At 42.5% G+C, this 19,175-nt stretch overlaps 1 protein-coding gene and 1 long non-coding RNA gene across 3 annotated transcripts in view; one reads left to right on the forward strand and one right to left on the reverse strand.

The window, feature by feature from the left end:
- Positions 1-19,175, reverse strand: part of grid1b (glutamate receptor, ionotropic, delta 1b) — a 231,555-nt gene that overhangs the window by 69,220 nt on the left and 143,160 nt on the right. For both annotated transcript variants that reach the window (XM_028969607.1, XM_028969606.1), the window contains exon 4: positions 12,300-12,505. In XM_028969607.1, the coding sequence (XP_028825440.1) occupies positions 12,300-12,505 (206 nt within the window). The remainder of the gene's footprint in view (positions 1-12,299; positions 12,506-19,175) is intronic.
- The window catches only part of LOC114784315 (uncharacterized), a 94,708-nt gene that overhangs the window by 43,170 nt on the left and 32,363 nt on the right, over positions 1-19,175 (forward strand). The window lies entirely within an intron of this gene.

Below are 19,175 nucleotides of genomic sequence, written 5' to 3' on the forward strand. Positions count from 1 at the left end.
CCACTGAGGAACTGTTTGTCAGCTCAACAATGTACTCCAACTCTTCTGATGTTGCTTGGACACAGAGAAGCAAAGTACAATAGACATTACAGGAACTATACATTTTATTTATTGACAAGAATCGATTAAAATTACTCATACTTTGAATTATTGTATGCAAAGTTGTACCAAATCTTCTGGAAGTAAGGAAATAATTTCTTCTGACTATTCTGTACCTAACATATAACTCAAAATCATGAATTCAAGATTCTAGTACAGTGTACATACACACATTTTCCATGGCAGGTTTGTTCTTTGGCATACAGCATAAACGATGCATTGGCAAGCAATGTGTGCATTGCAGCAGTTTGTGTAAAAGCCTAAGTGAAGATTTTTGTTTCAGTTCAAATGACAACAGAGGGGATTTGGTATGAAAGGGTGCACGCCTCTCTAAGTACAAGTCTGTTCTGGAGGATTAGGGTGGCCCGTTGTTACACCTCCCTCTGTGCCCTTTCTCACCACTCCTCGTCGTCAGCGCTCTCGGCTTTGCTTTTGTCATCTCATCTCCCCAGACACTTACCAACCACAATACATGAATAAACAAACAAGGGGTGTATGCAGGAAGGGGAAAAAAAAAAATTCAAAATCACAACAGGGCCATTTCAACAGCTCAGATAAGGGCATCACTCCCCATTAAAGCTGACGTTTCTACTGCCAAGAATATACACAATTCCTGATGAAGTGGCAGCTAAGAATAGCAGCTAACTGATTTACACACAGAACCGAGGCAAAAAAAAAAATGACCTTGACATGCTGTGGCGCTGACATAAACGAGTGAGAGAGACTTTATCTCCGCTTTGAGAGAACCATTCGTGACAACTAGCCTGTGGTACCACTGCTGAATCCATAGCAGGGTTGCGGTTGGCGGTGGCCATCCTGCAACTTTGGGTGAAGGGCAAGGCACCAGCCCACTGCCGGGCACACACACCACTTGGCCACTGGCACTTACAGCCAATTTAGAGTCACAAATCCGCTTAGTGCTCATGCCTTTTGGCCCATGGGAGGAAACTGGAGAACCCAGATGAAACCCACACCACGCCAGACTCTGATTTCACTCTAGGTAATATGCCCTAGTTGGAGGTTCCAGGCCATTTCATTAAGAATAAAATGTCTTGCCAATCAATGCAATCTAAAAATATCTTAATTTGGCATTCAATATTAAACAATTGGAAACAATTCTCTCCCCATTCATTATAAAAAGACATGCTTTTTGTCATTATCTTATGGTTCTACGGCAAGATAATTAATGTGATTTATTTAAAAACTATAAATCTAAATTGAGAATCCTCTCCTCCCCTAGATATTGAAGCCCAAACGGGAAAACAATCACATGTGATTTGCTGTGATGCTCTTCTGTAGAGCAACTTACAGTTAATAATTTCAGGCACAAAATACTTAATAAGTGAAGTTTATATCTGAAGCATTGCTATGTGGGCCACATCGTGGCATGGCAGTTAGACTACCGGGATGGCCTTCAGCTGCACTGATCCTGAATAACAGGAATAAACAGTTAAGTGAGATAGTGAGTGAGCGAGTGACTGTTATTATCTGCTTCATAGGCAAGTGTGAAACCCACTCGGCAGTTGTCACTCATTAGACAGACCTTCAATATGCAAAAAAATGAAGTGTGTCCCGGCCTTGCCATGCATCTCACGTCTTTAGGAAATAGCTGCTGAATTAAATCAGAAAAGAATGTTTTTCCAGTAAGGTTTACTGAAAGCAACTCTGAGAGTTAAACCTTAAACATGAAAAAAGTATGCTCACATACCAGTCATAAGCAACATGAGAGAAAAGTTAAGGCCAAGTCCATGGAAAATGTGAGGTCCTTGCAGGCTGACCTTGTCAAAGAGTATGCAATCAATCAGCCCATCGTCTAAGGTGCAACAGGAACATGCAGGTCTTGGCTGTGTCACTGTGTGTTTGTGTGTGTGACCGAGAGAAATAAAGGAGATGTTGAGAGCTGGGACAGATGACAGAGACAGATCGGAACAGCAGTGATTCATCCTTTACTTTAGGGGAGAGAAAGGCGGGAAAAACAACAGGGCATGGTTAGCTCAAAAAATCAGACAACATTGTGTACATTGTGTGAAAGACCATTTGGATGTGGCATCTTTGTAAAGGGGTCGGTACGTTATTATTCATCCAGAGGAGAAGGCAGAAGAAGAATCCAGGGGCAAGTGGTTGGTTAGTAGCTTCGGGCTCCAAACGAAAGCAGACAGGAGCAAAAGCAGGTCAGACCACATTGATGAGCAAGCGTATGCGTCCTTCTGCTTCGCCATGTCCAGCCATCATGCCAGATCTCCATCCTCACCATGTCCAGCCATAGAGCCAGATCTCCTTTCTCGCCATGTCCAGCCATCATGCCAGATCTCCATCCTCACCATGTCCAGCCATAGAGCCAGATCTCCTTCCTCGCCATGTCCAGCCATCATGCCAGATCTCCATCCTCGCCATGTCCAGCCATCATGCCAGATCTCCTTTCTCGCCATGTCCAGCCATCATGCCAGATCTCCATCCTCACCATGTCCAGCCATAGAGCCAGATCTCCTTCCTCGCCATGTCCAGCCATCATGCCAGATCTCCATCCTCGCCATGTCCAGCCATCATGCCAGATCTCCATCCTCGCCATGTCCAGCCATCATGCCAGATCTCCATCCTCGCCATGTCCAGCCATAGAGCCAGATCTCCTTCCTCGCCAGGTCCAGCCATCATGCCAGATCTCCATCCTCGCCATGTCCAGCCATCATGCCAGATCTCCATCCTCGCCATGTCCAGCCATCATGCCAGATCTCCTTCCTCGCCATGTCCAGCCATCATGCCAGATCTCCATCCTCGCCATGTCCAGCCATCATGCCAGATCTCCATCCTCGCCATGTCCAGTCATCGTGACAGTTGTTGATGTTGTCTTCCTGAAATTCCTAATTTTTTTTTTGCAGCTGTGTTCATGTGTATAAATGTATGCCTGCTGTATCATGTCCTCATCCGTTTATTGATCGTTTCCCCTTCCTCTGTATGTGCCTTGTTATTTTTATTAAATCCCCAAGTCACACACTTGCTTCCATTTATTTACCTGCGCTGTCTTGCCACATGACATGTACAGATACCATTTATTTGGGGTGGTAGTAGCCTAGTGGGTAACACACTCGCCTATGAACCAGAAGACCCAGGTTCAAATCCCATTTATTACCGTTGTGTCCCTGAGCAAGACACTTAACCCTAAGTTGCTCCAGGGGGGGACTGTCCCTGTAACTACTGATTGTAAGTCGCTCTGGATAAGGGCGTCTGATAAATACTGTAAATGTAAATTTATATAAAATTATTAAAATGCTATATGCAAAACACATTGCATATAAACAACATCAAGAATTAAAAAAAGTTAATTCCATTAATAGTTATATTATTTACAAAAAAATAAAAAAGAAAATTATCGATTTTGTACTTAACACAAAGTGAAATAAATTTAATTCCAATAGAAAAACCAGAGTTGTGACCTTTTGAGCAGAATCACATGCAGCTCATTTATTCAGGGTCTTCATCAAACTTTGCCCTGAAGTACTTTTGCAAAGCTCATCAGCATGCTGGCTCATTAAAACACCCGACACGTCCTTGTGCCTCAACAAGTCATCAGATCAGATGTTACAATAAGGGTTAGTTGTGCTGGAATTTTTTGTACTTTCAAAGTCTAACATCTCTCAGCAGCAGCTGATCTTAAATGATAGCTCAGGATGAGCCATCATAAATCAGACATTTTGCCAGATGTCAAAGATGACATGCAACCTGAACAGTCTCCCACCTGCATAAGCTTGAAAGTTGGTGTTTGTCTACTTGTCACTATGCCTGAAAGCACCTGATCAATGAAGGAAACCTAAAACAAAATGACATTGCTTTTACGCAGGACAACATAACACTTCATAATCTTTGGTAATCTGGTGTAATTCAAGTGTGCACATATCAGGCAGTGTTCATTGAATACAATAGCTGTTAATGGTTTCAAATTGGGCGTGTGCGGAAAGGACATTACTAATAGTGTTTGAAGCTCAGAGCTCTGGACATTTTAGAAATCCTGATTCAAACCTGGCTGAAGCACCTCAAAAACCAAGAGTGCATCTAGACACAACTGCATTACAGTGGCACTCAGGCGTCTGTTTTTTCTTGAGCAACAAAGCGTGGCGTCGGCACGGCACAAAAATCAACTAAAAAGCATTAAAGGCAGCCCTTCTGAAGAGCACCGAAGAGCACAGCCACTCCAGCAATGACCTATGGAGCTGCTCTCCAGACCCTCATCTGGCACAAGAGGCCTCGTGCTTGCAGATGGGCTTCCTGGCAGAAGAAGAAAAAATAAAAATACGGAACAGAGACGAGGCTTGCGTTTGGGCAATAGGGCTTCCTCTGTCACGTTTGTCCGCAGTGAGCAGAAGTGACAGGGCTGTGTGTTCACGCCACTGCTCCACACCGTTTGCGCAGAATACAGCCGCTGTAAAGTAACAATGACAGTTTTTAACACTGTCCTAACACTGTATTGTTTAAATAGAAGTTCCAGAAGGCATTTCAAGGCCACCGTTCGGTGAAAAGTTGACCCCTTAAAAAAAAAAAAAAAAAAAAGCTAGGACAATCACAATGTATTATATCAAAACTCGCAAAGTTTACTCCCTACATTGAGCAATAATTATCTCAGTTATGCTGGCTGTCACTCATTCCCAATGGCACAAAGGAACAGAGAGACTGGTACTAATTACGTAATTGCATAATTAGCTTATATACCACATAATCATATCAGGGCACGCATGTAACATCTTAATATTAGGGCAGTGAAGGCTAATAATCAGTCAAACAAACCTCTGCCATGTGACTAATGTATCTGCATGTGTGTGTGGGGGGGCAATTTGGATCTGACTTTAAGTGGGTTTACAAAAGAGGAACCATCAGCGCTATGTTCTCCATGCCCCTGGACAGCACAATAAGCCCTTCTGGATAATGACAATCAGATTGATGGAACTGATGTCTGAAGGGAGCCATTAGCATTCTGCGGTGCTCTAATGGAGGCAGCATATCTCTTTCCGCTTTTTCTGTTTCTTTTTTTATAAGATAGCCTATGTGAGTATTTTTCTGTCGTTAAAATTCCAAAATTATTCCAAGAATATTTAAAGTCAGACAACTTTAATTATTCACAGGCATGTGCTGGAAGTTATTTAAGACATTCTGGGTAGTGAATGTCTGTATGGAGCAGAGCATCTGAGAGGTTAGGTTAAAAGGTCCTGGACTGGATAAGATGTCAGCAACATATAACTGAATTTTATATATTTATTGCCTTGGAGAGATTCTAATAAGACAAAGGCATAAAGGCTAATATAACAATGGTGTTTTCTTTATTATTACATTACCCAGACAATCAATAATATCTAATTAGCCACTAGACTTGCAGCACTCTTAGGGAGAAGAGTTTTAATAATTTTTGCTGGTGACACTGGATTAACCGGATTACCTGAAATGACAACCCAGTCAAAAAAGCTTTTATTATTGTGGTCTATTTCTAGCTTTAACTAAATAGTAAGGACATTAACAAGAATACTCGAAATGATTGTCGGGTTGGTACTTTGCTCAGTGGCACCTCAGTGGCACCTTGTCATCTTGGGGACCGGCAATCTTCTGATTACAGCTCCGCTTCCTTACATGCTAGGCCACAACTGCCCCAGTAGCAGGAGTAGAAGGATGGACCAAGTGCTATGCAAGTCATACAGAAGATCATTGCATATCACAGATCAGACCTTGCAAAGACTGGGTCTTTTCCCTGCAAACATTCTTCTCATCAGCTACTGTCCCTCTTCAAAGTTCAAATTCTGTCATTTTAAAGCAGGGTGCAAAGACTTGCGCTACCTTGCGTACGGTTAATAAACCGGCAATCACAGGAATGTGTACGTGGAATCCAGGTCAAACGGCCACATCAAATAAATCATTTGGATAATGGTTGGGGGGCAGTGGTTGGCCTAGCGGTTAATGAAACGGACCGGAAGGTTCGAATCCCAAGCCGCCACGGTGCCACTTAGCAAAGTACTGTCCCCACACACTGCTCCCAGGGAGCCTTTCATAGCAGCCCAATGCTGACCAAGGGTAATGGGTTAAAAGCAGAGGACGTGTTTTGTGAGGACACATTTTGTGGTGGAATTATTCACTATTACTAGTAAAAGATCTTAATTAAGAGCAGACTTTGCACGCGCAGGTTGGAGTAAGAGGAAAATTTGCTCTGGCACCAGCTTGTCTGCCATCTGGGTTTTTTTTTATCAGTGGAGATGGAGAGGGTTTACGATCCTTGGATACCTCAGAGTGGTCTAGACAGGTCACCTCTGGTCAGAAAGTCATTGGAGCAAGATCCCCAATTGCTCTGGAGCTCCGTTGGAGAGCGGGGCTGCCAGATGAAAGGTTTTATGACCAATGAATGCAGTAAGAGCTGTGCATGTTTACGGCTTTACTTAACTTTACTTTACTATGGCTGCATTCAACCCTGCACTTGACTGAAACATTGTTCGTATCGCTGTTGTGTTTTGTTTTGTTCTTTTTGTTTTGGGTCATTTTGAGTTTTGCACCACGTTGTGTGCTTGTTTCCACGCGAGTCAAGAACTCGAGTCTATATGCCAAGCTCAAATTTTCATGGACTTTATTCCATTGTATTGTTTCTCTTGATGAGATCCTTAGGTTCCCAGCATCTTTGAAGGAGTATCGGTTTTGCATTTAATGAGATGAAAGCACACATGGTGACAGATGGGTGCGTGGTCAGAATTTGACGTGCCCTTGCTTTTTTTTGCTGACGCTTCATGTGTGATCATGAGCAGCTTTTTAATAGACTGGAAGCAGTGCACGTGCAGAGCAAAATAGTACGTGCCGGGTTCTGGAGTGCGCCAGGCACGGTTCCAGTGCCCAAGCATGAAAAAATGTATGTAATACTTTTTTTTTTGTTCTTATTTTGAGACCTGGCAGCTCACTGGACATAATGCTATTTTTAATAACAAAGAATAAAGGTCATGCTTTATAATTAACCTTTTCACATCTAAATGATTGAAATGGTAATGGAAATTTAAGGTGCCGGAATGAAGGATGATAACCCAAAATGTAAATGAAAATCGAGCTGGATCTACCCCATACCCTCCACTCATTAGGGGCGCAAGGAGATGTAGCGGCAAAAACAAATGGCAAAGTGTGACACCTTGTAAAAATCAGTGAAAGATTAAAGGGACTTTTGCAGATAGGATGTTCCCCTGCTGCCTCGGCCCACATCGCCCCATTGATGGTGCTAATCATTGTTAATCACTGGGATTTGTTGTTCATCAACGAAGTCCTTGGACGGCACAGTAGGACGGAATGGCTAATTAGGCAGAGGTAAAGGGGTAGATCTCTGCAGACATGAGGGAATTTTCATGAGCGATTTTTAACAGCGCGGGATTACTGAAGAAGTGCACACCAGGCGTAGAGGTGAGCGGTTGGTTCCGCCTTAAAGAAGTACATTTTTTCCCTTTTTTTTTAACACCTGAGCTGTTAAGGGATAAAAGGAAGCCTTGAGGACACATTAAGAGGAGAAAAAAATTATAAAAGACAGTCTTTAAAAAGTGAATGGGAAAGAAAATGAGCCTCGGCTTTGGCACTGCTGAAGAAAAGAGAACAGCAGTTTAATCATGATGCTTGTGCTGCTGTTTCATTGGACTTCTTGTTTGAAATGCCCTCCTCGTAGCCCAAGGTTGCGTGTGCGATCTGCTGCACAGACGAGGCTCCTTAATGCCATGTCAAATTGTTAGCAGTAGTAAACTCATTTGAATCATGGACAGCTTGGGCAAAGGGGCACATGCTCCATGGTGAATTTGCACACTTAAACGACCAGGAAGCCCTTCCATCACTTGCCTCATCTCTCTTGTGAACTCATTGCACATTGCGAAGAAGTAAGTGGAAGTAATAAGAAGCCTGATGAGAAATGCGTAATTCAGTCTGAATAGCTTGAAAGTAATCTTGTTGAATTTCCTTGGCACAAACTAGTTAATTTTCAGTGTGAACAGGCACACAACTGCAACCTACTTCCCAATGACACACATTCTCATTTTCATTGTATTGTATTGTATTCTATTCTATTTGACTGACTAAATGTAAAAAAACTATGTAGTATGTCTGTTATAAATGTGTAATTACAAAAATAATGTAACAAATAATCTATCATTTATTATTAAAAAAATAATTAAAAAAAATGTAAAAATACATCTCTTGTACAAAGCAGGAAAAAAACTCACACAAATATTTTGTACCATTTACACCTATAATGTTGCCCAAAACTATTTATTGAGTGCTGCAATTGTGAAATATGAAACACTACAAACATTCACAGAGGTTCTGTGTCACATGGATTAAGTCAGGGTGAAAAAAGTCTGGGGACGTTCATACATGAACATGAACAAACACACACACACACACACCTCAAGAAGTGGAACCTGCAGGCAGCATGCCATCCATCATCGTATCTGGTGCCTGCTATCTGATGCCACTCAATTCGTCTTCCTGGGAGATGACAGGGCTGACAGTAACACCCCCCTCACCACTGCCTGTTCTCAGCAGGCCATTAAATAGAGCACACACAGAGAGGGGGGAGGAGCCCTGGTTGTAAATGAGTATTGATGGCACACCTAGAAATGGGCTCAAGAAGTACACTTCCTCTACAACTCCAACCCAGTTTTTCTTTTTTCCAGTGGAGCACACTGAAAAACTGGAAAACCGATGAGATGGCAGGGAGAGAACATCCACCACCAGTCACCCACAGGAAATCAATCAATCAATTCAATACATAAAATGCAGTTTTTATACATATAAAGATTCCTTGTAAGGTACTTTTATTTTTGTCTCAATTCAGGGGGAAGGGTTCACTGAAGGATCTACATTATGATGAGACATATTTTGAGAACTCAGCAGTCCCTACAAAGTGTGTGTGTGTGTGTGTGTACGTGCTCAGTTTGAGAAACAGGCTCCTGGCAGGGAGGCTGCAGATTTCAGAAGGTGCAATGTGTGGGGTTGTGCTGCGTCATGCTGTCAGACACTTAAAGCTCTCAACAGGGACAGAAAGAAGGAAACAGGCCCATTGAAGACGTATAATGAAGAAGTAGGGTGCGTGGAAGTAGAGTGTCAATCATGACTACAGGCTCCTCCCAACTTGTAAAAACCAATAAATGTCGACATCTCATATACCACATAGAAATTTGGGTCCTGTGTATTTTATTAAAAAATCACCTCAATTCTCAAATAAGACAACCAGAGCAGACTATTTTGAACCTATTTTGGTTTGGTTTATAAGTATTTTTATACATTATTTATAAATGGCATCTAACAGTGAACCTCATCTATTATAGACACACATAGTCTCAGGTAGATTTATCATAAATGATACATAAAAGACAAAACCGTCTTCGAATTATTTGAGAATTGTCAGTTAGCATGCGATCACACATGTTCAGATGCCAGATTAAGAATCTATTTTTAAATGTAATGCTTTTTTTCAAAATATAGGAATTACACTTTCAGTGAGCCAGAAAAACAAGACAAACATATATGGTGCCTGGAGTTGCAGGTAACCATACTCAAACCCTAGAGACACCCATTAGTGACCTTGACCTTTGACCTTTAACCATCAAAATGTAATTGGTTCATCCATAAGTGAACATTTGTACCAAATTAGTTGAAATTCCCTCAGGGATCTTCTTGACATCTCACATTCACAAAAAGGGGCCATCGTGAGGACAGCGTGACCCTTGCCCTTTTCCCAATTAAAATCGAATCAATATAACTCGATATCTACTTAAACTAATTACTCAAATGGTTCTTGAGATACCCTTCTCCGTTAGAGCTCCTCGAAAAAAAGGGACCAACGAATGTGCCCCAGGGCAAAGCAGGCTTTTTACACTAACGGCACGAGCGTGGGACATATGCTGCATCTATCACGCCAGATGTTTTCGTCGAAGGTCATTCACCGCAAGTGGAATTTAAGCAAATGAATAAACTGTATTTAACGGCACATGGCCTTTTAGTGATGGTCCACGTCAGAATCTGGTTGTTGTGGGCGCCAGAAACGGCACGTCAACACGTGCTCGCAGATTCAAAGCCGAACATGTTCATGTGCGAGAAAATCGCTGCACCTTCAAGGGTGAGGGTGAATTGCAGAGAGAGTAAAAAGTTCTCTTGTTGACCTCGCATTTCAGAATTTCACTGATGGTGAAGTGAATGACTTGAGGACATCGAAACGAAGGAAGGAAGGAAGGCATTTTTAAAGTGTGGTTTCCAAGGCAACGCTGCCCAGACTTATTAGGCAGACTCCCGCTCTCTGGGAGGTTGGGACGCCAGGGTGCCTGGGTCCCAAAGCGGAGACTTTCTGACTGCCATTCGGCGTGGGCGGGAGATGGCATGTTAGTGGTGAAAACGAATGAAACATCTCTTTACAAAAGACCTTCGCTTGCTGCCGCAGAGTGCTCACCTGTCAGGGGGTGACAGGAGAAACAAGACAGGACCATCACTTTTCTAAAGGCCAACTGCCTCCTGCCCGCTAAAAAAACCCTGGCGATTTGCTTGGATAGAAGGGAAGAAGGAGAGAGGGGGATCCCGACGTGGACGGGAACAAAATACCATAGCGAAGCAGAAAAGAATGCGATTTACACCAACCTCGACAGCTAAAGGTCTGGCAAGTGTTTGTACTACAGCCAGTTATTTCTTTCCCTTCTTCTTCTTCTTATTTTACTTCTTCTTGTGAAGAGCAATGCTCCCACATCTCTGTCATTTTGAGCCAATGAAAAATAAGCTTCTGTTCATAAGCAAACACATTCCAACTTTCTGCTTGCAGTTAGAAACAAGTGTGTGTGTGTGTGTGTGTGTGTGTGTGTGTGTGTGTGTGTGTGTGTGTGCGTGTTTCTGAGATATTAATACTAATTAGAACAGAATCTTGACGGAATGAACAGAGAGGAGAACAGAATGACTGACGAAACCAAACAGAACCTGAACTGAGAGAGAACCAGAAGGACAAGAGCTGCCATTTCTCATGCATTTGCCACTAGGGTGGTAGTAGCCTAGTGGGTGACACACTCGCCTATGAAACAGAAGACCCAGGTTCAAGTCCCACTTACTGCCATTGTGTCCCTGAGAAAGACACTTAACCCTAAGGAGCTCCGGGGGGGGGAATGTCCCTGTAACTACTGATTGTAAGTCGTTCTGGATAAGGGCGTCTGATAAATGCTGTAAATGTAAATGAAAATGCACTATGAACCATTTGCTTTTAGCATCAATCTCATGCCAAATCTATTCGCATATATTTTTAATATATAAAAAGACAACAATATCTCAACCACAACAGTTTTATGCCTTTTGTACCAAAGATACAGAACAGGGTTGCCAGGTTGGTGCAAAAAGAATATTATGCACCTGCATATTTCCTACAACGAAATGTTTAAATATAGAATTAATAATGAACCAACGACTTTGATGGTCAAAAGTGCAATGTCATGAATGCACCAAGCCACAGCCAAATGTCCAATGTGCCTCCTGAAACCTGTGAAACCACTGGAGTGCAGCTCAAGGCAAAGTGGAAAAACATTCCATAGTTGGACAAATGAGAACTTTCTTGATTTAAACATCTCACTCCTGGCAACCCTGGAAGGAAAAGAAATGCATGCCATTTTTCTCATGGAACGTCCATTTTTGCGTGTAGAATCTAACTGGAGCTTCGCCACCAGCTCAAATCACCATTTTCCCATAGGTCAATATATTACATAGTATACATTACAGTTCTATAGAACTATTCTTATGCTGTGTGTTATGCTTGCGAGGCAGATGCCACCCAAAATCTTTCAACGCTGACAATCAAAGCTTGATGTGGGAGGCAGAGGGTCAGCGGGTGCTCGCAGCTAAATTTATCAACTCTAAAAATACACTGTCCAGGCACAGCACTGGCACATCCATATGCATGACGGCTCTCCTTTCCCCATCACCTTCTCTCCTCTTCACTTCTCACCGTCAGCGGCTGATGGACTCCGGCCAAAGCCGCCCCCGGGACCCGTGTCAACCTCTGCGGGACGCTGTTCACGTGGGCCGTTATTAAACGGGTGCTAAGAGACGCTGGAGGTCACACGGGAATGGCCAGGTAGCCGGTTGGCATTTCAGCTTGGTGTTGTGGGTGTGTTGGGATGAGTGGCACGTCACAGAGAAAGAAAGACATTCGATGCTACCGATAGGAAGAATGAGGAAGTCCCGACCTGGTGGATGAAGACCTGTGCTCCTTTGGGACTCAGTAGGAGGATGGCGCGCCGCAGCGTGTCCCTGTAGCGGTTGAGCTCCTCGGTGCGCATGCTGGTGAAGAGGGTGGAGAAGACGCCGCTGATGTTGCGGTCCACGCGTTGCAGAGACACATCCACGCCTTGGCGCGATGTCTGGTCCAGGAACTCCTGCAGACCACGGATGTCTGAGGAAAACAGAGACAACAGTCACCATTTTATCTGAGATCAATTTAATGAAATGCTCTTTAAGGTTTTAATGCAAAAACAGGAAAATGAATGGAGGTCATTGTCCCTAAACAATGGCCTCCTCCTCCCAAACTAAGAATACTATCAGTCAACAACAAACCGTCTTGTGTGTCAAGAGGGCACTGTCAAGTGGGATGAAGATTACCCCTTCTGAAAAGTGTTAAGTTTGGACAGGGGTTGCATCCCTCAACGCCAGGGCTCCTGTTCTCTCCCTTTCCTGTCTTATCTGCTCTCATTCCTTAACCTCATCCTGCTCTTTTAAGTAAAACTCATCCGCAGTCATCCTTTCAAAACCATGCAAATTATCCTCATTTCCATTTTGCATATTTTTTCCAATTATTATCTATTTTTTTGCAATGTAAATGTCAATAAATGCAAGACTGCTTGATTCTGCAAAATGTGCAGAAAACTCCATAAAAACTAAAGCACGTTGGTAACAATTCAATCTGTAAGTGGCCAAATGAACAGAAGAGTGATGAATTTATCGAAATTTAACAAGTCCTGAAAAGACTGGCACACTTCTCTGCAATCGCCTCTCTCATCTCAATGTTTCATTACAGTTAAAATTAGACACGAGAGACTGATAGCAATCAGGGTGTGAGCTTGAAATGATCCGGCCCTTCGCCTGTGAGCGGAACGTTCAGGAAAGTGAAAGGATGACAGGCAAATGTTAAAAGCTGCGGGAGAATGAGCCGGCTTAAAAAGAAAATAACGTTCAGCTACATGACGGCAGAAACAGACATTTTTCAAAATATGACAGTCTGCACTAGGGGATGACAAGTGGCTTTTGCTGCTTTAGAAAATTAATAAATTAATATAATCTGACACAATGCCCTCCCTCTTCACCATTAAGGGGGGATTCAGCATTGTTAATAGGTGCCATTATTGTCAAAACAGACCACTTCAGTCAAGCACCACAGTACAGAAATTATATCAAAGCACAGATTTGCGTCGCAACGTGAAGTTGAAGTGAAGGCAGGTGATGTTTGAGGATGAAAAGTTGGAGCTTTGTATAACCTTTTACATTAAAAAATAAAGAAATCTGTTTTTATTTTTTTTTAAGAAAATTATGCAGACCAAACATGCACATTTTCTTTTGCCAAAATGACAGTGCCGACCTCTCCAAGCTCTGATTCATTGACTCCACTCATGGCTGGACGACGATACTGGTTGCCTGGCTCGTGCCCTCTTCACCCCTCTGCACTCTGGTAAATTGGAGAAGCAGCACCACCGACACCACCTAGTTCAGAATAGGGGTGCTTTTGAAGTGATTTGCACTTGGTGTTTGACCCCCACCTGACGGCACCTCGCATTGTGAGGTAACCGTGGGAACGACAAACCATGTCTGACTACTGACTACTTTTTTCGTTTATGATAATTTCATAACAATCCTATTATTCCTTTGTGTCTATGAGTAGAGCTGTTGAACCAGATCCCAAATGTGCTGGATGTGTCCCCTCCAAGATCCTGGTTGGTGACTCCATGGATCGGATGGTTTTGTGGGCCAGCATCATTATTTTGAATCTGTAGCAGGCAGCTACAGGGATCCAGTGGACGGAGCAGAGCAGTTGGGTCGTGTGAAAGAATTTGAGAAGGGCCAAAAACCAGTCGTGCTGCTGCATTTTGTATGAGAGCTCGGATGGCACTCAGAGGTAGACCTGCTAGAAGGGAGTTATAGTAATCTAGTCATGAGATTACTAGGGACTGTACGAGTATCTGTAAAAAAAAAAAAAGCAGTCTGTGTTGATTGATAATGGCAGATTGTTGAATATTTTATTGTAAATATTGTAGAAAAGGAATCTACATGAGCAGGAAAGATAGGTGATGTGAGTCGAGAAGGAGAGTTGGTTGTCCAAATATTCTGCAAGACTGAGTGTAATTGCAGAAAGAAAAATCTGAGAGTTGTCCAGCTAGATAGCAAGATCCTGATGTGGAGAAGAGTCTGCTAGAATGAATAATAGTTTGGTCTTGGCTGGATTCAGTTTTAGATGATGGGATGCCATCCAAGATGAAATGTTAGTTAGACATGCAGAGAATTTGGAAGCAGCATGTACATCTCAGTGAGCAAAAGAGAAAATGAAAGGGAAGCGATTGACACAACAAAATGTGTCCTCTGCTTTTAACCCATCACCCTTGGTGAGCAGTGGGCAGCCATGATATGTGACCGGGGAGCAGTGTGTGGGGACGGTGCTTTGCTCAGTGGCACCTTGGCGGATCGGGATTCTTAAAGTGAAGTGATTGTCACATGTGATACACAGCACATGATGCACACAGTGAAATTTGTCCTCTGCATTTAACCCATCACCCTGAGTGAGCAGTGGGCAGCCATGACAGATGCCCGGGGAGCAGTGTGTGGGGACGGTGCTTTGCTCAGTGGCACCTCAGTGGCTTCTGATTACGTGGCCGCTTCCTTAACCGGTAGGCCACCACTGCCCCTGTAGCACCACCAGGAGTTGTGCTGTGTCATCAGCATAACGGTGGTAGGATAACCCATTTGAGGAAATGACCTTACAAAGTGATCTCGTGTACTGCAGAGAGAGAAAAGGAGAGGACCGAATACTGAACCCTGAAGGATGTCAGTGGAGAGTCTGCTTGAAGCAGACATGGATCCTTTCCAAGTCACTTGGTAAGACTGCTTATTAAGGTAGGAAGCAAACCACTGCCATGCTGAGCCCTGAAGTGAACTGTATCAAATGCAGCAGAGAGCTGGAGGAGAATAAGAACCAATGACTTTTTTGCTGATCAAGGACTTTAGAAAGAAATGAGAGAAGAGACATTGGTATGGTATTGTTGATGGCTGGTGTTTTTTTTTTTTAGGATTGGACAAGCCCTGGCTGTTTTAAAAGCAGTTGGCAGATGACCAGATGTAATTGAAACCTTTATGATGTGAGAAATGAGGGGCAAAGGTCAGGGGAGATAGTTTGGAACATTGTTGAGAGACTGGTCCCAGTGGACAGTTGCTTGGATTGCTTGTATATATGATCTGGATGGAGAAGGAAATGGATTTTTCATGCATCTATTCCTACTATAATTAGAGTTTTATTGAACTTGAAGCCCTTTTTGGATATTTTGAAATCGGATATGCACTGAAAATGTGGGAACATTTTGAATTGAAATGGGTGCCGGCCAGTTGGGGATCCAGTCCGGCAAGTCGACACAGACTGCATTTACTTAGTGGAATAGCAGTGACGAGTCTGGGCACAGTGGCGCACCGCTGGGTAGCAAATTGCCTGCCAAAGCTTCTCAGCTTCACGGGGTACACACACACACACACACACACACACACACAAACCAAAAGAAGTATAGTGGTACAATGGTCAGCTAGGACCATTGATTGAAACCGATTTCTTTAAAACAATTATTATTATTGTTCTTAAGGAGACAAAAAATACAGACAGGACATGTTCGCTTTTAAACAGACCCCAAGCACAGACCTGCTCCTAATTCTGCCAGCCGAGTTGAAGATTACGTAAAATTGACTGAAACGGCGGGAAGTTGGCAGCCGAGCGCAGATCGCTCAGATTGTTCAGACTGGCTTTCGCTCGAAACTCATATCTGTCTATTAACGGTGACAGGCACCTTGTAGAAACATGCTCTTGGCAGTCTTTGGCACCCTTGAATGCTCAACTCCCCACTATTCAACATTACTCCTGCTTCATCGAAAAAAGAGACAATAAAGAAAAATCTTTGTTCAATTTTCTTAAAGCGCCATGAAAACAAAGAAATCTTACAAAAAAAAAAAAAAAAGCACAAGCCTCTGTCTAGTTCAGCGAGGAATAAACACACAATCATCTAGCAGCTCTTCATCATTGATCGGTGTTTGCAGCATTTGTCTTGCTTTGTTGGCTCTTACACCAAAGGCCGCATTAGTCAATGCCAGTGTTTCGTAAGCCTTGATATTTGATTCAAGCCCGAGCAGTATGTTTGTTTTTTTTTTAGGTCTGGTTTTGGGTAGCAGATTCATTTTGATAGGGGGTAGAGAGCTCAAGACCAAAAAAAAAAAAAAGAGCTGTCTTCTCGATTCACCAAGACTCTAAAAGGTGTTCTATCGCCAAACGCAACTGCGGTCTGACAACTCAGTTTTGCAAAAGAACAGAAGAGGCTCTTTTTTTACTGAAGTAATATATGTATGGCTTACATTCCTTAAGATTAAACACAGAGACTCGACTCCTTCCATACCAGCTTCTGTGTTACTTAGGGTAGGACTGTTGTTTTTTATGTTAAACCAAAAGGTATAGAAGATTATATAGGTTCTGCAGGGCTATGCACAGATCATTTTGTCAAAAATCCCAATTTTTTTTAGTCATTTAAGAAAACTAATTGATGAGTAGTCCCTCTTTTATTGTGACAGGGTTGTAGTAGCATTGTAAATTCTCCTATGAACCAATCCCAAAATTACAGGTTGAAACCCCACTTACTACCAATTGTGTCTACAGGGGGACAGATTCATATTCTTTTATTTTTTACTAGTCTGACATTGTACAAATTGTACAAATTGAACAGGTCTAGCTTGCTTGTTATAAACTAGAGGTGGTTGTTTTGAAAAGTTTTTAATACAGAATAACAAAAGCACAATTTTCAGACATTATAATGCCTGACATGTAATGCCTGAAAGCATACATCAAAGTTACTGATAAAAAAATTAAATACCACCATGGTTATTTGTGCACTTTCCTGAGGTTCTGACTGGTTACTATTGTCTGGTCTCTTCTGAGTTGGTCCAGTTTCACTGAAAATATTTTCTAAAAGTCTGTTCCATAATGAAATATCTTGTATTTACGTGATGCAATATTAATATATATATTTATATATTTAAAATGTTACTCATTTAGTTGATCCAGAACACCTTCCCTTCACTAATTACAGCTTCAGTTCCATTGCTCATGTGGGACGCATTGGTAGTAAGTGGGATTTAATGCAATCGTCATGTGGTTCAGCTGGTTGATGCTGCAGGGCAGTGTAAGCCTCATGCGATTTCAGGTGACAATCGGAGTCACGCAAAAATTCTGTATTTTGTTTCTAAACGTTTGAATTAGAAATGCAGGGAAAGGGCTTCCCTTTCCCTTTGTTGGACAAGAGTCTTAAGAAGCGCCTGGATTCGGCTCGCAGGGTAAGCAGCTGCTGCTCTGGTCCCGCTGAAATTTGACTAAGGCGCTTTGGGGAGGAGATCATAACTACAAGCACAAGAGATAATCAAAGAGGAAACTAGAGAGCAAATCCCATCAAACATGTACAATCCCAGGCAGTCTGTGGAATGACAAGAGGAAAAAAAATGGGATTCATTTGAGAAAAAAATAAGGCATTCAAAATGGAGCCCATCTTCGACCCCCCCCCCTCGTCTCACTCTATCTCCCTCCAGATTGCTGTTTCTTTTTCATTCTTCATATTTTCTTTTTTTCATAAATTTTGCTTAAAGACTCCTCACTTTAAGTTGGTGCGTTTTCTGTCAAAGTAGAATTGGTTATCAGAGAGACGGATATCAGCCCAAAAAACATACCACACAGGGAGCTAAAGCCCGATCCTCTGGTTAGCCCCTCCCCCAGGCTGACCCAGGTCACCGATGCCAACCCAACAGATGCACCCTGGGCACTGACAGCGGTTTGGGCACCATTGCATATCAACACAGATGAATGGATATTAATGACCTCAGTGATTATTATTTTGGGGGGGGCCTAAACGAAGAGTGCCATTTCTGAAAAAAGAAAAAGTGTATTTGATTTGGAACATCCATCCATCTACCCATTAACTACACTCGTTTCTCCACCAGGGACAAGGTGGGGGTAGCTGTGGCCAAAAAAAAGCCAAAACATCCGCTGGACAAGGGCGCCAATACATCAGTGGCAAAGGAAAACAAATTAGGATGCCCAGCATTGGGAACACACAAATCTGCAACAGCAACACCCACAAAGGCACTTTCCTGTGCAACTGTTCTCTTATTAGCAAATAAATCTATTCAGATCCAGTGTTTTGAGTAAAAGAGTATAATTGTGGCTTATAGAAACCATTTTCCATCTGAAGCACAGGTGGTTGACAGGCCCTCTTATTATGGGTTATTTTAAGCTGTGCTCTAAAGAGGTCTACAAATGTCTCAATTAGACACATTTATTACAGGTCTCCTGTGTGTTTTTGATTACATTTATATATTGAAACCCTAACAAACAAATTCAATAAAGTAATTGCTTGAAATATTCTTATGGAGTTTCTTATCAAAGATTCAAAAACGAGATCAAACTTACTTGAGATTGGGGAAAATCAACTGAAAATGTCATTTTTCGTTCCGATTTTAGGATAAAATATTGACTGTAAAGAAAGCTAAAGCACATCATTTAAGTCTAGTGCCCCTGCTGGCTGGCTGCTGCAGAATTCTTATCACTGGCCATTTCGGCAAGGCACTTTTTTTTCATTACATATTGCAAATATCAAATATTTTCACCTACAGCCTGGATGTACTGTAGATTAACCCAGACAGCCAGCAATTAGATCAAGCAGCAGATGCTGGTCTGCTTTATGCCGTGAGCAGCCAAACGAGGTAAATAAGGCCGACTGGCATTTGAAGAAACTGAACTGTGGCTGTAATGACGGCAGACATTACATAAGTTTCCTCAACCC

Source organism: Denticeps clupeoides, chromosome 2 (assembly GCF_900700375.1).
Source record: "Denticeps clupeoides chromosome 2, fDenClu1.1, whole genome shotgun sequence".
NCBI classification, from domain to species: domain Eukaryota; kingdom Metazoa; phylum Chordata; class Actinopteri; order Clupeiformes; family Denticipitidae; genus Denticeps; species Denticeps clupeoides.